Source organism: Chenopodium album, chromosome 12 (genome assembly GCF_948465745.1).
Source record: "Chenopodium album chromosome 12, dcCheAlbu1.1, whole genome shotgun sequence".
NCBI lineage: Eukaryota > Viridiplantae > Streptophyta > Magnoliopsida > Caryophyllales > Amaranthaceae > Chenopodium > Chenopodium album.
The window spans coordinates 2,911,568-2,930,061 of NC_137845.1; the positions used below are offsets into that span (position 1 = coordinate 2,911,568).

The following is an 18,494-nucleotide window of genomic DNA, read 5'->3' on the forward strand; positions in this document are numbered from 1 at the left end:
TATGTACTTGGTTTAGCTAGTAATTAAATAATTCAGTAAATAAACAAATACGGAGTAATAATATTTCTTGATGCCCAAGCCAAGCCAGCAGACCTGACGTGGCCCGTTTTAATGCTTCCTTTGAAATCAGATATTTGACATCCAAATTAAAGAAATAAATGCTGTCATTAAGAAAAAATAAATAAAAAAACATGTGCATCAAAGACACACTTTTTGTGCACTTCACAACTTCGTCAATCAGTTATAAAGAAATCATGCCAAATAAAAACTCTACTTACCCATTGCATGGAGTGCTTCATGTCAAACCTTACAATTATTGCATGCTTGCATCTACAATAGTACATTATCTCACCTTACAAATAAATATGCAGTATTAACAAAATTTGTTTTAATCAATAGTACTAATCTTCTATCAGTAAAATTTAATTAAATTAGTAAAAATCAATAATATTATTTCATCAAAAAATAAAATCAATAATTATAAACAGCAAACACAAATACACGAGAGCTTGTTATATACACCCGGGTTTCGTGAGTATTTTAAATCTCATTTAATTTTGATAATTGTTTTTTATTAAATCATCAAATAAAGAGCAAACACTAACCTTGAGTTAGTTGGGTGTACGGTACACCCGGATGTATTTAACTAATTCTACAAATGCACTACGGAGTATAGTGTATACTCCACCATTAATCATCTTAAAATTATCATTAATTCGACCTTCTTCTCTTCACCTTACGGTAAGTAAAAATAATTTTAGTTTAGTAAAATAAGTTTTGTTTAACAAATAAAATAAACTCATGTTTACAAAAATATTTTTAAATAGGACAAAATCTATGACTATTCAATGGCTACATAAAAATTGTGACCACTATATTAGTTTTTAATCTAGACCCTGTATTTTTTAGGAGGAGATCTTATTCATTCATTTATTTGACTTTTTATTTTTTAAATTCAAGGCAAATAACAATCTTATCCAAAACTGCTTCTCCATTGACATAGATGTTCCGACTTTCACAATTGTTTTCCCACAAACCTTTCAATAAGAGATTGGGAAATAATTTCCATTTACATAGTATAAATGTATAATAAATTTGGAGTTCTATTTATGTAATCAAATATGGGAGTAGCAAAAACGCTATACAATGGTACAAATAAAAGAGATGATTAATGATGGAACTCTGGCGCTCAAGTTCTTATCTCTGATTTGTTGTGTATGACCTTTGATTCTTTGAAAACAATAAATTCATGGTTTGATTCTATGATCAAGTAGTGTAGACTGTAGAGAAGAAGGAGATAAAGCCTAGTTTTTTAAAAATAGAATATTTTTGTCAAAGTCAACTAAATGAATGATGTTGATTTAGTATCGACAACTGTACGACCATGATTTAAAAATTACAATGGCTACAAAATTTGTGTAGCCATTGTAAATTTATCCCAAAATCTATACTTTTTTTTTAACAAAAAAAATAACAAAAAAAAAAAAAAGGGTTTATTAGTTTGGGCCAGACAACCTGCGAGTAGAATCTGGGCTTGTTCATTAGTCTATTGGACAGAAACAATAAACCATATTTCAGCAAACTTTTGCTTTCAGATGAGATCCAAAAAACAAACCTTTTCTTTCATGTCTATCGTTTTTCTGTCTTTCTCTCTCCTTCTTCCTCAGTGCGATTGCCACTGAACTTCTACTAACACTGGTAAAGATCATCACTTTACAGTATCAGAGTTATCTAACACACATACCCTTCAATGGGCACTCCATCAGCTGCCCTGTACTCTACTAAATACCCTCTCACTTTCCAATTCACCAGCAAAATTTCAGCTAGGCATTTCAACAAACACCTGGTGTGCCAAAGACAATCCTCCGTCTCCTTCCCCAGTAGCGCGGTAAATTTGTCTAATTTCTCTGCTTTTTCGTTAAATTCAGCTAATTTTGGGCGTGCCCGTGTACTTCAACCTGTTAAATCTGCTTATGCTGAGAACCCCAGTTCAAATTTACAGCCCCAGGTGATTTTACAAAACCTTAGGAACTTGTCTTTTGATTCAGTTAAAGAGGGGTTGTCTGAATTGACTCCAATTGGTGCTTGTAAATGGGTTGCGATTGCTGCAGTTGCTATTGCAGCGGTGAAATGGGCAGTTAATTTTGTATTCAACCCTTTTGTTTGGATGTACTTTAGTTGGTCATGGTTGTTTTGGCCATGGCTTGTGGCAATTGGGCTTGGGGTTTATGGTATTTATAGTTTCCGAAAGCATTGTCGTGGCGAAGCTAGTATTGTTGAGCAACTTGCCATTGTTACTTCTACATTCACTTGGCTTACACTAGTTCCACCAGCATTTTTCAATGGGTTTTTAGAAGGATGGCCGTTTGTGTTCTTCTTTGTTTATCACTATTTCTTCTTTCTCAATGTTAGCATTCGGAAGCGGCTTTATGGGGATTATTTTCTTAGGTCATATGATCCCAAGTGGGATGTGAATGTTCCTAGTTTGTACCGGGGTTTGTTCGGTGTAGGAGTTATGATTGGACATTGGCTTGCAGCATTTGAGGGGCCAGAATTGCATCTTATTCCGGGAGGATGGAGCAACATTGGGATATGGGGTCTCATAATGGCTACGGTTTTTATGCATTACCATGCCTCATTGTACCTGGCAAAGTACTCAGAGAAGATTGTAGAGCCGACTTCAGTTGTTCAATTTGGGCCATATAGATGGGTTCGTCATCCTATCTATGCGTCCACGATGCTTTTGTTCCTCGCGTATTTTGTGTCACTCCGGGCTCCACTGAGTTGCCTTTACACAATTGGTGTTTGTATACTGTATTATGATCAGAAAGCGAAGTTGGAGGAAGCATTGATGATAGACACATTCAGAGAGAGCTATCTTGAGTACATGAGCAAAGTTAGGTACAAATTTATTCCTTTTGTTTACTAGATACAGAATATGATTCAGTACAAGTATTAGGTGTTTGTGATAATTGATAGATGCAATGGAATATGAACAATTACAGCATTTCCTCAATATGCACTTACTTCTATGGTTATTGATTTGATGTTTTGTGGATCTACTTAATCAGTCCCATCTTTTCTATTCATCATATTCAGATAGATTTGTACAATATCATCTTCCCTTCCAATTCCTCTCATTTCATTGTTTATTTGACTGAGAGAAACATGATTTTCTATATTTATTTGCAATGATTATTATCTTAATCTGCTTGACTGCTTGTTACTGCAAATGTCCTGCAAAATATTTAACTGATTGAAAATATCAAAGTGTAGGGTCTATATTATGTACCAGTACATGCTGTACGATTATAGTTATTCACTGTTCTTCCAGAGTCTATATTGCATTAGCTTTGTCCAAATAGGTTTATTCTCAGATTTGTGTAATTTTTTGCTCGGGGTCGTTGGGGGTAAACCCACCTCACCCACACACACAACCCACCCACCCACCCACCCCCACATACACAACCCACACACACACACCCACCCACACACACACAACCCACACACACACACCCACCCACCCACCCACCCACACACACACACACACCCACCCACCCACCCACCCACACACACACACACACACACACACACACACACACACACACACCCACACACACACAACCCACCCACCCACACACACACACACACGAATATTTGGTGGAGATAACTGTTTATGGAAGACAATAAACCTAATACAATTACTAACGAGTGACCAAGGATTCAATTTATCAATTTCTTGTATTATATTGATAAATTGAGGGAAGATGGTCTATTGGCTTATTAGAAGATTATTATTTATTTTTTTTTTACTTATTGCAAGAAATCAAAGAGATCCATGTTAATGGTTTGAATAATTCTGTTTTCCTGTGCTGTGAAATACATTCTTATGAGGCTTTAAGTCAGGTCTGATTTCATTGTTCTTTTCTTGTGTACCTAAGCACCTTTGTGATAGTTTGATGAACCAATTGAAGCTTTTCTATATTGTCCATTTTTTATGGGTGTAGTGATTTATTTGTTTGATTGTTTTTATTGCTCTATAATCCATACAACCTGCAACAAAAATGAGAAAAACTCCATGGTTCTAAATGGCTATTCCATTACTACTATTGACTCTAAAACATTGGGTCAACCGGCCAACATTGAAACTAATGCTCCTTAACAATTACTTCTTAATTCTGATTACTCAATAAATTTAAACGTCCTCGATCCTATCCTAATTCCTCATTCAACGCAAGTTTTAAGCCATAAAACTCACAAAAGTCAATGACAAAGCTCTACTTAGAATAATAGCACAATTCACAATATAAATTTAGTGGTGTAACATTTCATAGGAATAATAGTGGTACAGAATGATCGAGGAAAAATTCTCATTAGAATAAAATAATGCCTCAAGTCTAGAACTTATCTCCTTAAGAATGCACACATCTCTAATTTTCTATGATTTAATCTCATCAGCAATCCTTTTTTTCCAATGAAGGTGTGTGATCATATCTGACTATAAGGAAAAGTATATCAGTTAAAGCACTATGAACCATCTTAATGGTAATCAGTAAAGTTCTTAAGCTTAATATGACTTTTTAATATCCTTCTTTGTGCCTCAATAATCAATTGAGGAAATGTATCATTGTGACGACATTGTGAGATGCACATATGATGCAATATTTAAGGATATTAAGACAAGTTAAACCCTATGATACTAATGCAATGCAGCATAAGACTCAAAATTAAATTAATTACTAACATTAACCATTCCATACACTATGAGTTTTGTTGAACTAATATACTAACACCTTACATGAATTCTATAATCAATTAAGTACATATAGACATTTAATCATTCAAAATCTGAAAGCCAATCTGCAGAAACATCCAAATTAAGTCTCTTAATTTCAGTTCCAGCCTTCCAGGTCTCAGCTGCGTGTTCAGCAATATTGTTTCTTGTATGTTGCTACAAATTGTTTGGTGTGTGTCTATCTCTTGAGCATCATCGAAATCTATTAGGATCAATACTTTGATTTGTTGATGAAAAAGGAATAGATGTAGGTTGAGTTTGACGTCCAAGTTTCAGTTGTTAAACTCTGTTAAATGGTTTTGCTGGTGTCTGATGAAAAAGTATCAAGACTGGGTCCAAAAATTCAAAAGTTTTGCAATGAGGATTAGGGGAGTCCCAGTTACATAACAAAAATAAAATAAAAAAAAATAAAAAATAAAAAAAAATAAAAAAAAAATAAAATAAATAAATTGACAAACCATTACAAAGTTTTATGATGAGATGCTCTTAATAAAAACCAATCAATTGAGGTGAGCGTGATCTGAAAATCATCAATTAATGTTATTACTTGGGATTGTATAACTAAGCACGTGATCAGTGTTCATTTTCAATGTACTGTTGATATTTGATCGAGTATGCCCTTGCAACAGTTGGTGATGGATATCTATGGATCCTGTGAAGATATCATGTTGATGTTGGCCTTTGTAGTTTAAACTGTTGTCCATATCCTGGATTGTCATATTGAGGTGATACAAGAGGCCTTTACCAAATCAATCCAAATTAAATCAAGTCTTTTTCCATTAGTTGTGGGCTTCATTGACCTCTAAATTGCTATTGGACTCCTTAATGTGTACCATCCTCCAATTCTCACCCTCAATAACTTGTATAACTGTTAAGTGTGTCGAATCCACATAAGAGGGAGCCCATAACCCTTTTTCTCTTAGAAGTCAATTGCTTTAACCTCCTTTGACCAGCCTCTAGACCAGCTAAGCTAAGAATTAATCGGTCATGGGGAATCGGTGAGGTCAAGCAATGCAGCCTTTTTCTTTATTTTTTGGGTGGGGGGATGATCTTAAAAAAGACAGTGATCCATCTCCAATGTGCTAGCAACTCTGAATAACAATCACCCCATAACTTTCTGACTGTGTAACATATTTAGAGCTTCTGGCACTAGCAGCCTGAATTCATGACACTAAAATGATGTAACATGGACTTTTCCTTGGGTGTAAGAAAGATAGACTTCTATTTATGTAGAATTTTCTCCCATTAAAATATAAAAAAAATAAAAATAAAAAATCCTTTTCTTCACATTTTCGCAAGCCTTTTTAAATTTTTTTTTAAAAAATAATTCTTTAATCACTTTAAACTTCAGCATCAAAATCTGTCTTCCAGCCCATTTTGGTAATAAATGATTACATATGGTTTGTGGGCAGCAGCTGGACCTTCTGTGTTTGGCAGGATTTTCAAGACTTAAAATTGTATGGCCTTCTTTCTTGTTTGTGAAACAGGAAATTGTAATGCTTAAGGTTGTTATTCTTGCTTGCATCATAGGGCTTTGGTTCTGATGTAGTGCCAATCTGTTTAGTTCTTTTTTCTTCTCTTACCGATTAGATAAATTGGCCAATGATTCTTAAACATAGTAAAAGAGACAATACTACTGAGCCTTTGCAAGGATGAGAAAACTCGTGAAAAGGTTTATGAACACTTTTACGATTGTTAGTGTGTACAGTAAGGTTCCCCCTCCCCCCCCCCCCCCCCCCTCCCTCTTTCTCCCAATAATTTTGTTAGAACGTACACTGTGGTGTAGAAGAAGTGAGAAAGACATTTTGTCGTTTTGTCAGATATTTGTCATTCATTACTTGTGATCCCCTTTTTCTTTAGACGTGTCTTTTACATTTTCCATACTTTGGGAGACGGAAACAGACGTTACCAAACTACTTATCATCTTGACATTGTAAGAACAAAGACTCTTTTTAGCAATATTTAAGGGCACTAATTAATTGTGGCAAGCTTTGGCACAATGATAGACGTTTGTCCATACCATTGTGGATGGAGACCAGTGATTCCAGCCTGGAATCAACAATTTGCTATGCTTGGTGGGCGATTTGCTTATAGTTAGGTGCTCGCTGATACTGAAATGTGGGGGCAGCTTTCAGGTTTGCATTTGTCCTGCATCTTTGTGGCTACCACTGGTCTTAAATTTGGTTTCCGTCCTGCATTCTGATATATATGCATTTATGTGTGTATATATATGTATACATCATTCACAAACAAACAATAGGTTTGTCCTGATTCCAAAGGGACTGTGTTTGGTTATGTGCTTAGTGGTTATTAAGCTACAAGTTTTCTTGATTTGAAAAATCTTATTTGCAATTCAACTGCATTGCAATCTTTAGATAAGAAGGTTCTCCTCTTGGATAACTGCATCTACTGTTATCTTATAGCGGACAACTTGTGTGTTATCAATGACAACTCATTGATGCTTTCTTAGCTGAGGTAAGCAGCAGTACGGAGTTATTCTGAAAGTGACTTTTTAGTATCTATGCATAATATGGTCACTGTACAACCTTTTGCTGCAGCTCTCTGAATTCGTGTTGTCGCTGCTGTTCATGTCGACTATAGGAACATAGATCATAAATTAGTTATGATTTGCTTTTTTCATATAAGCTTACAAAAAAGTTTTGTCAAACCATTGTATAATTGGGCGAGAATTTATGTTAAACAAGCAACTTATAAGCTGCCAAATCTCTTATGGTTTGTTGGCTTATAGTAATGTGATAATTAGAGCAATGATAACTACTTCACCTTGACTGTTAAGAGTGGAGGGTCACTATCTTTTTTTTACTGATAGTTCAAGGATGACGAACGTCATCCTAGAGTGGCTCGAGCTTCTCATTTTAGAGTTGTTACTGAAACTGCTTGCTGACCTGGGAACTGGATTTATGTCACGTTGTTTCGTTGTATATGAAATAGACATGTAGATATTGACTTAGCAGGAATGTTTTTCTGGGATGCACTATATTTCACTCTGATTGATGAAATAATCAGTCGGCAGACAGACTGTAGATGTACTGTGAATCTTACATAACTACTTGTTTTAGCTTGGCTATTTGATGTGCCATGAAACACTGAAGTTGTTTCAGCTGTGATGCAGCGGTAACATAACTGTTTGCAATCTTTATCTGAACGTATTAGTCCTTACCTGAACTTGTGTTTGTTATTCTTCATTATCTGAACTTATTAGCACGTATGAAGAACTATGTGAACTTGCTTTGCCTGATATCAAGTTATTTGTCACGGAAGCAAGAAGATTGGAGACAGAGCTGAAATACGAACGAAGACACACAATCCTACCCTGTACTCCACACAACTTGATCCCAATTTAAACCTTATTTATGAAAATACTGAAGTTGTGGAGCTATCTGAATTGACCATTTAGTGTTAAAATCGAAGGAATTTTCTGCAAAGATTCCATTCACATTAGGAGAAGCATTGTCATCCGCCACATTACACCTTGTCTTTATATGGTATTGATGCTTTATAATAGACAATTTGCAAAACTCCAAAAGCCTAGTTTTTGTAGGATCAGGTAATTTGAGGAAGCAGATAATCTTCGACACAGTGTATTCCTACAATTACGCAGTATCCGCATCTTTTGTTTTGTTTGTTTGTTTTTTTTTTTTTTTTTTTTTTTTTTTTTAAATTATGTACTAGTATTTTGAAAAATGATTCAACACTAATTTATGGATAGTCAAGATAAGAATATTGTAATTCTATAACTAGTTCCCGTTTAAGAATATCCAATTGTATTTCTTTGAGACACTAGAGAGTAGAGAGTATCTGTTTTTAACTACTTATATGTCACATTAGGTATTTTTTTATTAGGTCTTAGGGCCTGTTCACATTTACTGAGATGAGCTGAATTGAATTGAACTGAACTGATTGAAACTGAACTGAACTGAACTGATTGAAGCTGAACTGAACTGAATAGAGCTGAAATGAAAATTTTATAAGAGAAGGAAATTAGGAGCTGAATTGAACTAAACTGATTGGAGCTGAAATGAACCGAACTGAAATTAAGCTGAAGTGAAAAGGCCCTTAGACTCTTAGGCTCTGTTCTCTTCACCTTAAAAAAATAATATTAAGTAAAAATAATTTCAGTTCAGTAAAATTAATTTCAGTTCAGTAAAAATAAGTTCAGTTCAATAAAATTCAGTTTTTTTAAACAAGATTTATAATAAAAAATCAGTAAAAATAATTTCACTTCAGCAAAATTAAGGTGAAGAGAACGGGACCTTAGTCTTTAAAGAAGACACGCCTACTTGTACTTGTGTATTTTTCTTTCGAAAAAAAAAATAAAAAAAAATCGCGTTTTTAGAAGGATATGAAACTATCGTAAAATTGTTAACACACGCAAATCTACTAAATATTCGGTTGACAAACTATGTTCTCCATGGTTGTGGCTAAATCTAGATAGACTTAGAGAGTTATCAGTGTGTTTTATTCATCTAATTTATATCTCTTGTTTAATCATTATCAAAACTTATTTGATTTGATCTTATTATTCGTTATCTGTTACCCAACATATTTTTCATATCAGAAACTACAGTGAGGAACAAGAACAAGGATCCTTAATAAGTTGGGCCCTTGGCAATATGACTTCACAGACTTGGTTCTGAGTCTGGTGTCCCATGGGTCACATGCACATTTCTCATGGGTTTCAATATTGAAATATCCAATTCCAAATTGTGCTTAATTTTCACCCAACGTGGCAATCTTAGGTGCACTACCAAATTTGAAGATAATGTTACATTTTTTTTTTTAAGGATTAATAATAGAAATAAAAATGGTGTAAATATTTAACTTTGTGCACAATTAATAAAACAAAATTGAATACCATACCATAGAAATAGAATACAGATCGCTTATTTTCTTGCATCTTTTAAAGGCCACAAAGAATTTCAGCCCAAACTGAAATCATCTTTAATATCTCAACCTTTTGGATTTCATTTTCCCTCTTCACAGACTTACATTATTACTTACATTTACTACCATCTTAATGATAGTGATACTACTACTAATCTCAATGGAGGATACATAATTGGGCCCTCCCCCTAAAAATTAATTTTAAAAAATAAAATAAAATACATGTGGATTAAAACTTTCAAGACACATGTAAAAGGAATATTTCCCCCCCCCAAAAAAAAAAAAAAAAAAAAATCCGAAAAGGATTAGTAGGAATTAAAGAAGGGTTAAGAATTAAAATGGAGTACGCTGCCTTCTTTATTGGTGGCTTTTGGTCCCTCCATCAAACACTTTTTACATCTTCTTCTTCTCCTTGGTATTCTTGTTCATTATTGCTAAAACTTAAAAATGTTATAGCTAGATTTGCTTCAAATTTATTTCATTCACTTTCGTGGGTTCACCATTATGGGAAAACCATGCTTCGGAACAGGAAACGGTCCATATTGTATTCCATCTTCGTCTCCTATTGCTTTCCACCTGAAATAACATATCGTAACCACATTCAATTTATACTGTTTTCGAAATATGATTATGTAAATGCATACAGACGTAGTAACATCAATTCAATATTACTCTATCATGTCACGTGGCACACATTGTATCTAAATACTACCGTACACACATGACACATGTGGTGCACGCCCTGTACACAAAGTATGTACCGCTATAGTTTATATCAACTAGGGTTATGTTCATTTTGTAAGATTTGATGTGGAGAGTTTAGTTGATCATGTATGAAATCTGATAGATATTAAGTCTTAACAGCTGGCAATGAAGTTGTTTGGTAGCTATTTGTTTTGTAGAGTAACGCTAGCTGGCAAATATATACAGTATCCTAGTAGGATAAATAATCATTGGTAGATACTAACATCGTTTACAAGTCAAATAGGACCCAAACTCTCAAAGGTTATTCTGTGATTTTTGTCAAAACATTTAATTTGCTTTGATGTGGATGTAGAATATGCTCTTTTAGTGTTTTTAAACCGTTGGTTTATCTAAATTTGTTAGTTATATAATTTATATATTAAGTTATGAGATGAAATTATTAGTATATATAAATATCTGAATTATATCCTTGCTTGTATGTGTGTTGATATGCAAGTTTAAACTACCTAAGAAAGAAATCATGTGCACTCTCACTCACTGTTGGTTGTGTTTTGGATTTTGATATTGATGCTTCATTTCATATATCTTCACAAGTGTATGTTTTATGTGTGTATATAAGTCAAGGAGTACTTCCTACCGAGAAAAAGAAGGTGTATAACGAACTTCCATGAAAAATTGGCTACAAATTAAGCAACATCCATAAACCCTTTGATTATACAACGAGACAAATATCATTGTAGATTGATCACATTACTAACTGACTAACACATCACTATTAGATTGGTAGTTTCTTTGACTATTCTGATAAATTTGTTTTTGAATAATAATTAGAATGACTACTCGTATATCAACTTATATGAGGTTAAACTTAGTAGGATCTTATTCGGTACCATCACTCAATCATGTAATCTCATTGTTAAGGACCTTTCAACCCCAAAACTATGGAGTATAATGGACTACCCTAGCTTCTGAATAAGTACCATTACATTATTGAGGACCATATCTTACTATCTTAGGACCACTAAATACAATTTCAATTGAGCCTCAAAATTCTTAAGTACAATTATATCTTAAAACACAAAAGGTCAGATATTGCAAATTCAATTGAGTGTTTGACCCCATATAACTCCACAATGCATGACATTCACGTGATTAGATTCATAAATAGTAGACTAGCTTAGGCTAAGTATTAGTGTACCACTCCCCTCTTCCAAAGATTTAGGTCACATTCTTAAATAGGGAATTGGTGGGCCAGGACCAGGCCCACTGGGCCACAAAGTGTAGGTTACATGGACCATCTCCAAAGCTTAAGGAAACCATAAGGTCATGGTCCAATTTTGGTCCTAATATGTACAAATTAAAGTTTGCCCACTCACTCTAGCTTGATTGTTGTAATTTCTTTGGGGGGTTTTTCTTTTTTTTAACCCAATTATTGTACTTTACTCCACAAAAAAGATCCTTTTTTGTTCTCAAAGATTTTGTCCATGAGAAGGACCATGACACTCACTCACCTTCATAGCCTCATCAATTCCCTAATGTTTCCTTGCTCTTGCTTTGAGGTAAATAACACAAGATCCATGTTGCCAAAATATCCCCTAGTGAGACTTGACTCGTATTTTAAAGTAATTTTCGATACATCCAAAGACAATTGGGATGCGCCATATATAATTGAATAGGGAATAATATGATATTGATCTCATATTTAGGTTTCTCATATAAACATTAAACTACAAGTCACAAGTGGATTTAAAATCTAGAGTAACTTTCATAAACATATCTTGAATATATGGAATATGATATTACTATGATATGATGTTATTAGAATAATAGTGTTATCCTCTCATAATCTCATAAACCTATCTTGAAACTTGCAACACACCCTTTTTCACGGTATTTAAGAAAAGTGGGTCTCATGTGATTTAAAACACTTAAAATGGAGGAGAGAGATTGTTAAGAGTACAATTTAATGGGTCATGAGATTATAATAAGGGTGATAGTACAACTTTTGACATAAAATACTTTTCAATTATAGTGTGTTGCAACTATTATGACATTTCCATTTTAGGAAAGTGTTACAACTATAAAGAAACGGAGGAAGTAAATGATTAAGGAGACAATTTTAAACACTGCAATGATTTAGAGGGGAAGAGATTGACCTGTAGGTGGTGGTGAGATGGTGCACGAAAATTAGCATTTCAAGCTTGGCTAGCTCACTTCCTGGACAAGAGTGGACTCCATTACCAAATGGCATGTATGTGTTAGGTCTTGGTGGTACCTGCACCATTTTTTTCATAAGTTAGAAAACGAGATCACTTCTAAAGGGGCATAGTTATGTTCAAAGGAAAGGGGTCAATTGACCTCAATTAATTCGTCACATTTTAGTTAGTAAACAAGTATATGTGAAATGATAGCGCATTACAATTAAAATTGTGTAGAATAAAAGTTTCAAAGTACTTTGTTAACAAATCTTTAAAGCCTAACAATGAAGAATTTGGGAGATGAATCTATCTAATTAGACTTGAACCAGCTTGAATTGAAAAATACTCCAAACTTCTTTAGAACCCAAACATCATTGATTCTTTATAGATGATCTTCATGTATTCTATTATGTAATTATTGTACCCCAAGAACTTTGAGAACACAATAGCACATACAAAAATTATGCAGAAAAATTAAAATTAAAATTAAAAAATTCCAAGAGAAAGTCACGTGCTTTGATGCTAGTAGTCTAGTAGAGATCTTGTAGAGGGTCCCTAATCTTCCAATTTTCCAAAGGCCTGAAAACATGAAGATTCATATATTCCACTGATATTGACACTTACCCCAAGTCCCTACCATACATAATCTAGTCATTGCAAACCTTATATTTTCAATCCCCTTCATAGCCCAAACATTTCTATTTTTTTTTTTACTTTCTTTAGTAAAATTTCAAATTATATAATTTATTTTCTTTATTTTACTACTATTGATATCAATTATATAGAATCTTATAAAATATTTTCATCACAGCCAGTCATCTACTAGTCTCAACACTCGAGTAATATTCTATTTTAAATTAAAGTTGCATACATAGATACTATCAAAACAACATAATCGACCTTCTTATATTCAAATAAAAAAAAATAAAAATAAACTTTATATAGTGTAATTTGAATAGTTAGTATCACGACTAAGTATAGAAATACACCCTAGTCATACAATACATATATACGTACGGCCAAAAGACATAAGATATTATTTCGATACAATTACAAAAATTAAAATATCTTAGACATAATCTTTGACTAGAAGAGTAAGATTTCATTAGTGTTGTAATATATTTACTCATAGAAAATTGACATCGATCTACTTCATTCTAGAGTCTTTTTCATAGATTTAGATAAACTCGAAATAGGGGGGAAAATTACAAGTACCTCAAATCTTGAAGGGTCAAACTTTTCAGGTTGAGGGAAGAATTCAGCGCAATGGTGAATGCTTCTAAACAAGGGTAACACTTTCCACCCTTTTGGAATCAAATACCCTCCAAACTCAACATCATGGACTGCCTCTCTAAATGTAAATGATAGTATACTTGCTGTTCTCAACGTCTCTTGAATCACCTATATATACAACATTATAACTTTTAATTTCCGCGTAAAAAATTAAATAATTATATTTTCAAAGTGATACTAATTTGGCTTGGTATTTCACAATCTATGTACATTTTTTTTTACCATTAATACCTTAATTATGATTAAATAATAATTAAAACTAGGTATTTTAATTTTTAATTTGTATATCAAAAATGTACCTAACAAGAGTTTTAATTTACATGATGCATAACATTATCTAATTATATAATTAATTGAAAAATGGTAGTATTGAAATGGAAAAGACAAAGAGATGATGAATACCCGGCTAGTCAAAGGCATGTTTCTAGTGTCCTCCCACGTAAGACCACGGTTAGCCTCAATCAAACTTTGTCTAAGTCCTTGTTCTTTCTGCAACCCCAAATAAATAGATAAATTACTCCGTAATAAATATATACAAAGTACGGAAAATATACTAGTAGTAATATACATACAAAAATACATTATTAATAATGTCATACGTAGTATTTAAGGTTTTTTACCCTATTGTTTGAATAACTTTTGACAATTTCTTAAATTTATTAATTTTTATAAAATTAGATGACAGTCCCTAATAATGAACGTTTCTTAAATTTACTCCGAATATTAAAAGAATGACATGAATTTGAATGACCATTGAAATATGGATTTGTAAATAACAAATAAAATTAACAATTAAACTTTAGATTTGCTAGCTATTTGTAAACGTGAATTGTGACAGCTGATGAGATAACTTAAGTATAATTAAATCTCAAAAATTTCTCAACCAAGAAATCACCAAAAAATCAGGAGCATAATATTATTTTTATGACAGTATTGTTATTTTAATACATAGTGAATCTTTTGTTGCTTAGAAATGAACCAAAACAGGCAACTTTCATGGAAATCTAAGAAAAGACAAATCTCAAGTGTTTAAGCACGTAACTATAACAAGTATGGACTAATTGATACACATGTAACAAACTACAATTAATTTCCCCGTATCTACAATTCAGATTATATCATATGATCCGTAGAATAATTCAAATAATAAATTAATTAAAAGGATCAAACAATAGTATATACTAATAAAATCCGTATCCTAAAAATTAGATCTATGCCGGTATGTATGATACATATACATAGTCATCCGTTAATGAATCAATTACAAAGATACTCTCGTCATTATTAAATACTCATACCACTTCGCACATGAGTAATTAATAGTTGTCTTCCTATATATGATGTATGTAAATCATGTCACGTCTCACGTTAAATTAGTGCGATAACATAATTAAGAGATTAATGTAGGATAAAAAATTACCGTGACAGCTTGGAGAAGATGTTGATTATCATGTAAGTATTTGAGAACCCATGTGAGGACACTAGCAGTAGTATCATGAGCAGCGAAAATGACTCCAATAATATTATCAGCAATTTGTGAATCACTTAATTCATAATTACTTGATGTTTCTTGCTCTCTTGATTTAAGTAACACTCCTAATAATCCTCCATCTATGTTGTTATTCTCCTTTCGTTTTGCAATAAGCTTCCTTAATGTCCCATTTAGAAGCTTCCTTGCCTATAATTGACAATAAAACAATAATTAATTATATTATTATATAGTCACTAATTAATTATATTAATAAAAAAAAATAATGGGGGGTCGAGGGTAAAAGTTTGGCAAATTAAAGTATGATGAAAAAAAAAATGTCACATATCTTCGTCTTACATAAGAGTCTCAAAATTGATATGGACAAGCGTGAAAGAATTTAGGTAAGAACTATTTTCTTTTCAAGGGAATATGAAGAAAAAAAAAAGGATAATGTGGGGTTGAAAGAAAGTGAAATTAACCTTCATAGATTTGTGAAAAGGAGTTCCGGGGAAATTTAGGGGCATAGAATTGTATCCCTTCTCTAAGCATTGGTACAAATGCTTGATGCCTTCAACCTCCAACTCTTTTTTGTCACCAAAGGCCGAGATTATTGCCACGTTTAATGCATACTGGTAAAATTACCAACCAAGTTAGTTGATCATGATAAAGACGACTAAGGTCAAATAAAGTAACCATTCTTAACTCGCATATTTATATGAATCTTGAAAATTAAAACCATACGCGATTATTTAACATAGAGAGGGTAGTTTCATAACATAAACCGACCATATTATGTATATATACCTTCTTCATCTCAACTAGAGTGTTGATGGAGTTATTCTCCAAAGTAGGAAGAAAGTCGAGGACAATATTTTCAATTTGAGAGACGGCACCCTTAAGAGCACAAGGAAGAAAAGAAGCTTGAACAAGCTTCTTTAGCTTAGAATGGTAGGCTCCTTGGTGGAAAAACAAAGCCTCAGGACCAATCATCTTCTCCTTGCTAGGTGGATATGTTGGCTTAAAAAGATGAGCTTTACTTACTAAAACTATCTTTGCCGCTTCAGGACTTGATATCATTACACATGGACATCCCAATATATGAGTCTTAAATATATCACCATACCTACCCAACACAAAAACATTTAAGTTAGCAAAAAAATAATCCATGAACACAAACCGCACATATCCCTTGACATGACAGCTGTTAGCTATATCCAGAATTAACTGTCACGTTGACAATATAATATGAACTATTTGTGATAAATATAAGCTGGTTGTGACAATGTGACAACTTAATCTGAACATATAGGGTCTAATTCATAAATAGAAAATGTGCATTAATATGTATACCTTTTTTGTCTATTAGAGAAGAAAGAGTTGGGATTTTCAGTGTAGAGCTTAAGAGTTTCACCAAGATAAGGCCAACCCATAGAGCCAGGGGTAGAGGTCTTCTATCTTTGGGGTAAAAAAACCATAGTAATTGGAAAAGAGTAACAAGAAATAGGAGAGATAAAAAGAAGAGAAACAATGAAATTAAGAAAGAAGTAGAAGGAGAAATAACAAGAAGAAGAAGAGGAGAATGAAAGGAAAGGAGAGAAGAGTATTGCATGGTTGTTGTTGTTGATGTTGTTGGCTTTTGGGGAATAATAAGGGGGGGAAAACAAAGATAGGTGGCAAAATAAGCAAAGGTTTGATTTTGTGTTGTTGAAAATTTTTGTTGTTGTTGTAATTGTGTGGGAATAATGTTGTTCAAATTTGAGGTGAAGTGGGGGGGCCTTTATATAGAGAGGGAGATAGGTGAAGGCTAATTCTACATGACAAGCGTCACCCTTTCTTTGGCAACACTTTGCTTCACCCTGTTAGGGCAGTTTTTCCTCCCCCTCTCTTACTACTATTTCTCTATAATATGGTGGCCTTGAGTTCGTTTTCTATGCCTACCTTAATGATATAACATAATATTATAACACTAGAGTTAGCACTTAGTTACATCATAATTACACGGTACGTACAGTGGGGTCCCTTTATGGTTTTTGTATTTTTTTTAATTTTTTTATTTTAGAATGATTCTGACATTCTATGCTGTAATTTGAAGATTGAATTAGAGACCTGATGTGTGGAAGGCGAAATTTAGAATAATATATAACATTGAATTTATTTGTATAAAAATTAATTTGAAAAGTGAAAGTGACAATTTATTATCTTGAGTTGGTTCCATCCATATATTTCATATTCCTCAATAGTTAAAATTTGTGACATGCATGTTATGAATTGTCATAGTCATTTCTTCTTAAAAGTGTCCATCTACAAATGAGAGGTTGGATTAGTGACTAGAAAAAAATACATAGCTATAGAGTGAGGATGATTATATAGATTTCTTGCACTCATGGGACTTAAATATTTTGGTTTTACAACTTAAATGTATCTATTTATATTTTGTGATCATATGTATAATCATTTGTGGATTTCTTGTCTTACTATGATTTATATATCTTGAGTCAAATCAAGACTTACCTCAATTTAAATATAAATCACTATTTATTTATGAATAAACTATTAATTTATGCAAAAAATCATATAACACGTGTGAATGAAAATTGATTCTTTCATCAAGTTGCATTATATATATATATATATGCTTCCTCCGTTCTTTTTTTATTGCACCATGAGGGGTTTTACGCTTACCAATGCATTACTTTGGCTATTAATATCTTTAATTATACTTTTGTAAAAATTATAAAAAATTGATATTTAAAAAATAGATTTTGAGACGAATCTAACTAGATCCCACATGACTATGTTTTTCTTAATGAATAAATCACAAAAGACAATCAAAGAAGATTAGATAAATAGTGTAAAAGTCCTTATGGTGCAATAAAAGAATAACGGAAGAAGTATATATATATGTTTCGAGTTAATTAGAATTCTTTTATTGTCACTTTGATTCAAAGTCAATTTTAAGTACATAATGGATTTTTTGTGCTTAAATCACATATTGAATTTGTATTTTTTAGCTCATTTACACAAAAATAACTACATATATACATTTGAGAAAATTAATCATCTTTGATCAATTATTTATGAAAAAATATTTTCATAAATATTTCACTTTGCAGAAAATTAAATCATA

General features: G+C 32.7%; 2 protein-coding genes across 2 annotated transcripts; one reads left to right on the forward strand and one right to left on the reverse strand.

Moving 5' to 3' along the window:
- The first annotated feature begins 1,599 nt into the window (after positions 1-1,599).
- LOC145571611 (uncharacterized) lies at positions 1,600-3,058 on the forward strand. Its single transcript, XM_081630643.1, has one exon. It carries the CDS (start codon positions 1,751-1,753, stop codon positions 2,927-2,929), a length of 1,179 nt encoding a protein of 392 aa, XP_081486769.1. The 5' UTR covers positions 1,600-1,750; the 3' UTR covers positions 2,930-3,058.
- A 6,687-nt stretch (positions 3,059-9,745) lies between these two features.
- Positions 9,746-16,959, reverse strand: LOC145571612 (abscisic acid 8'-hydroxylase 2-like). The gene is made up of 8 exons (XM_081630644.1): positions 16,718-16,959; positions 16,172-16,490; positions 15,847-15,996; positions 15,317-15,574; positions 14,299-14,385; positions 13,819-14,004; positions 12,562-12,680; positions 9,746-10,276 (listed from the first exon to the last, which is right to left on the reverse strand). The coding sequence occupies exons 1-8, from the start codon at positions 16,795-16,797 to the stop codon at positions 10,183-10,185; spliced, it is 1,293 nt and encodes a 430-aa protein (XP_081486770.1). The 5' UTR covers positions 16,798-16,959; the 3' UTR covers positions 9,746-10,182.
- Between the last annotated feature and the right edge of the window lie 1,535 nt (positions 16,960-18,494).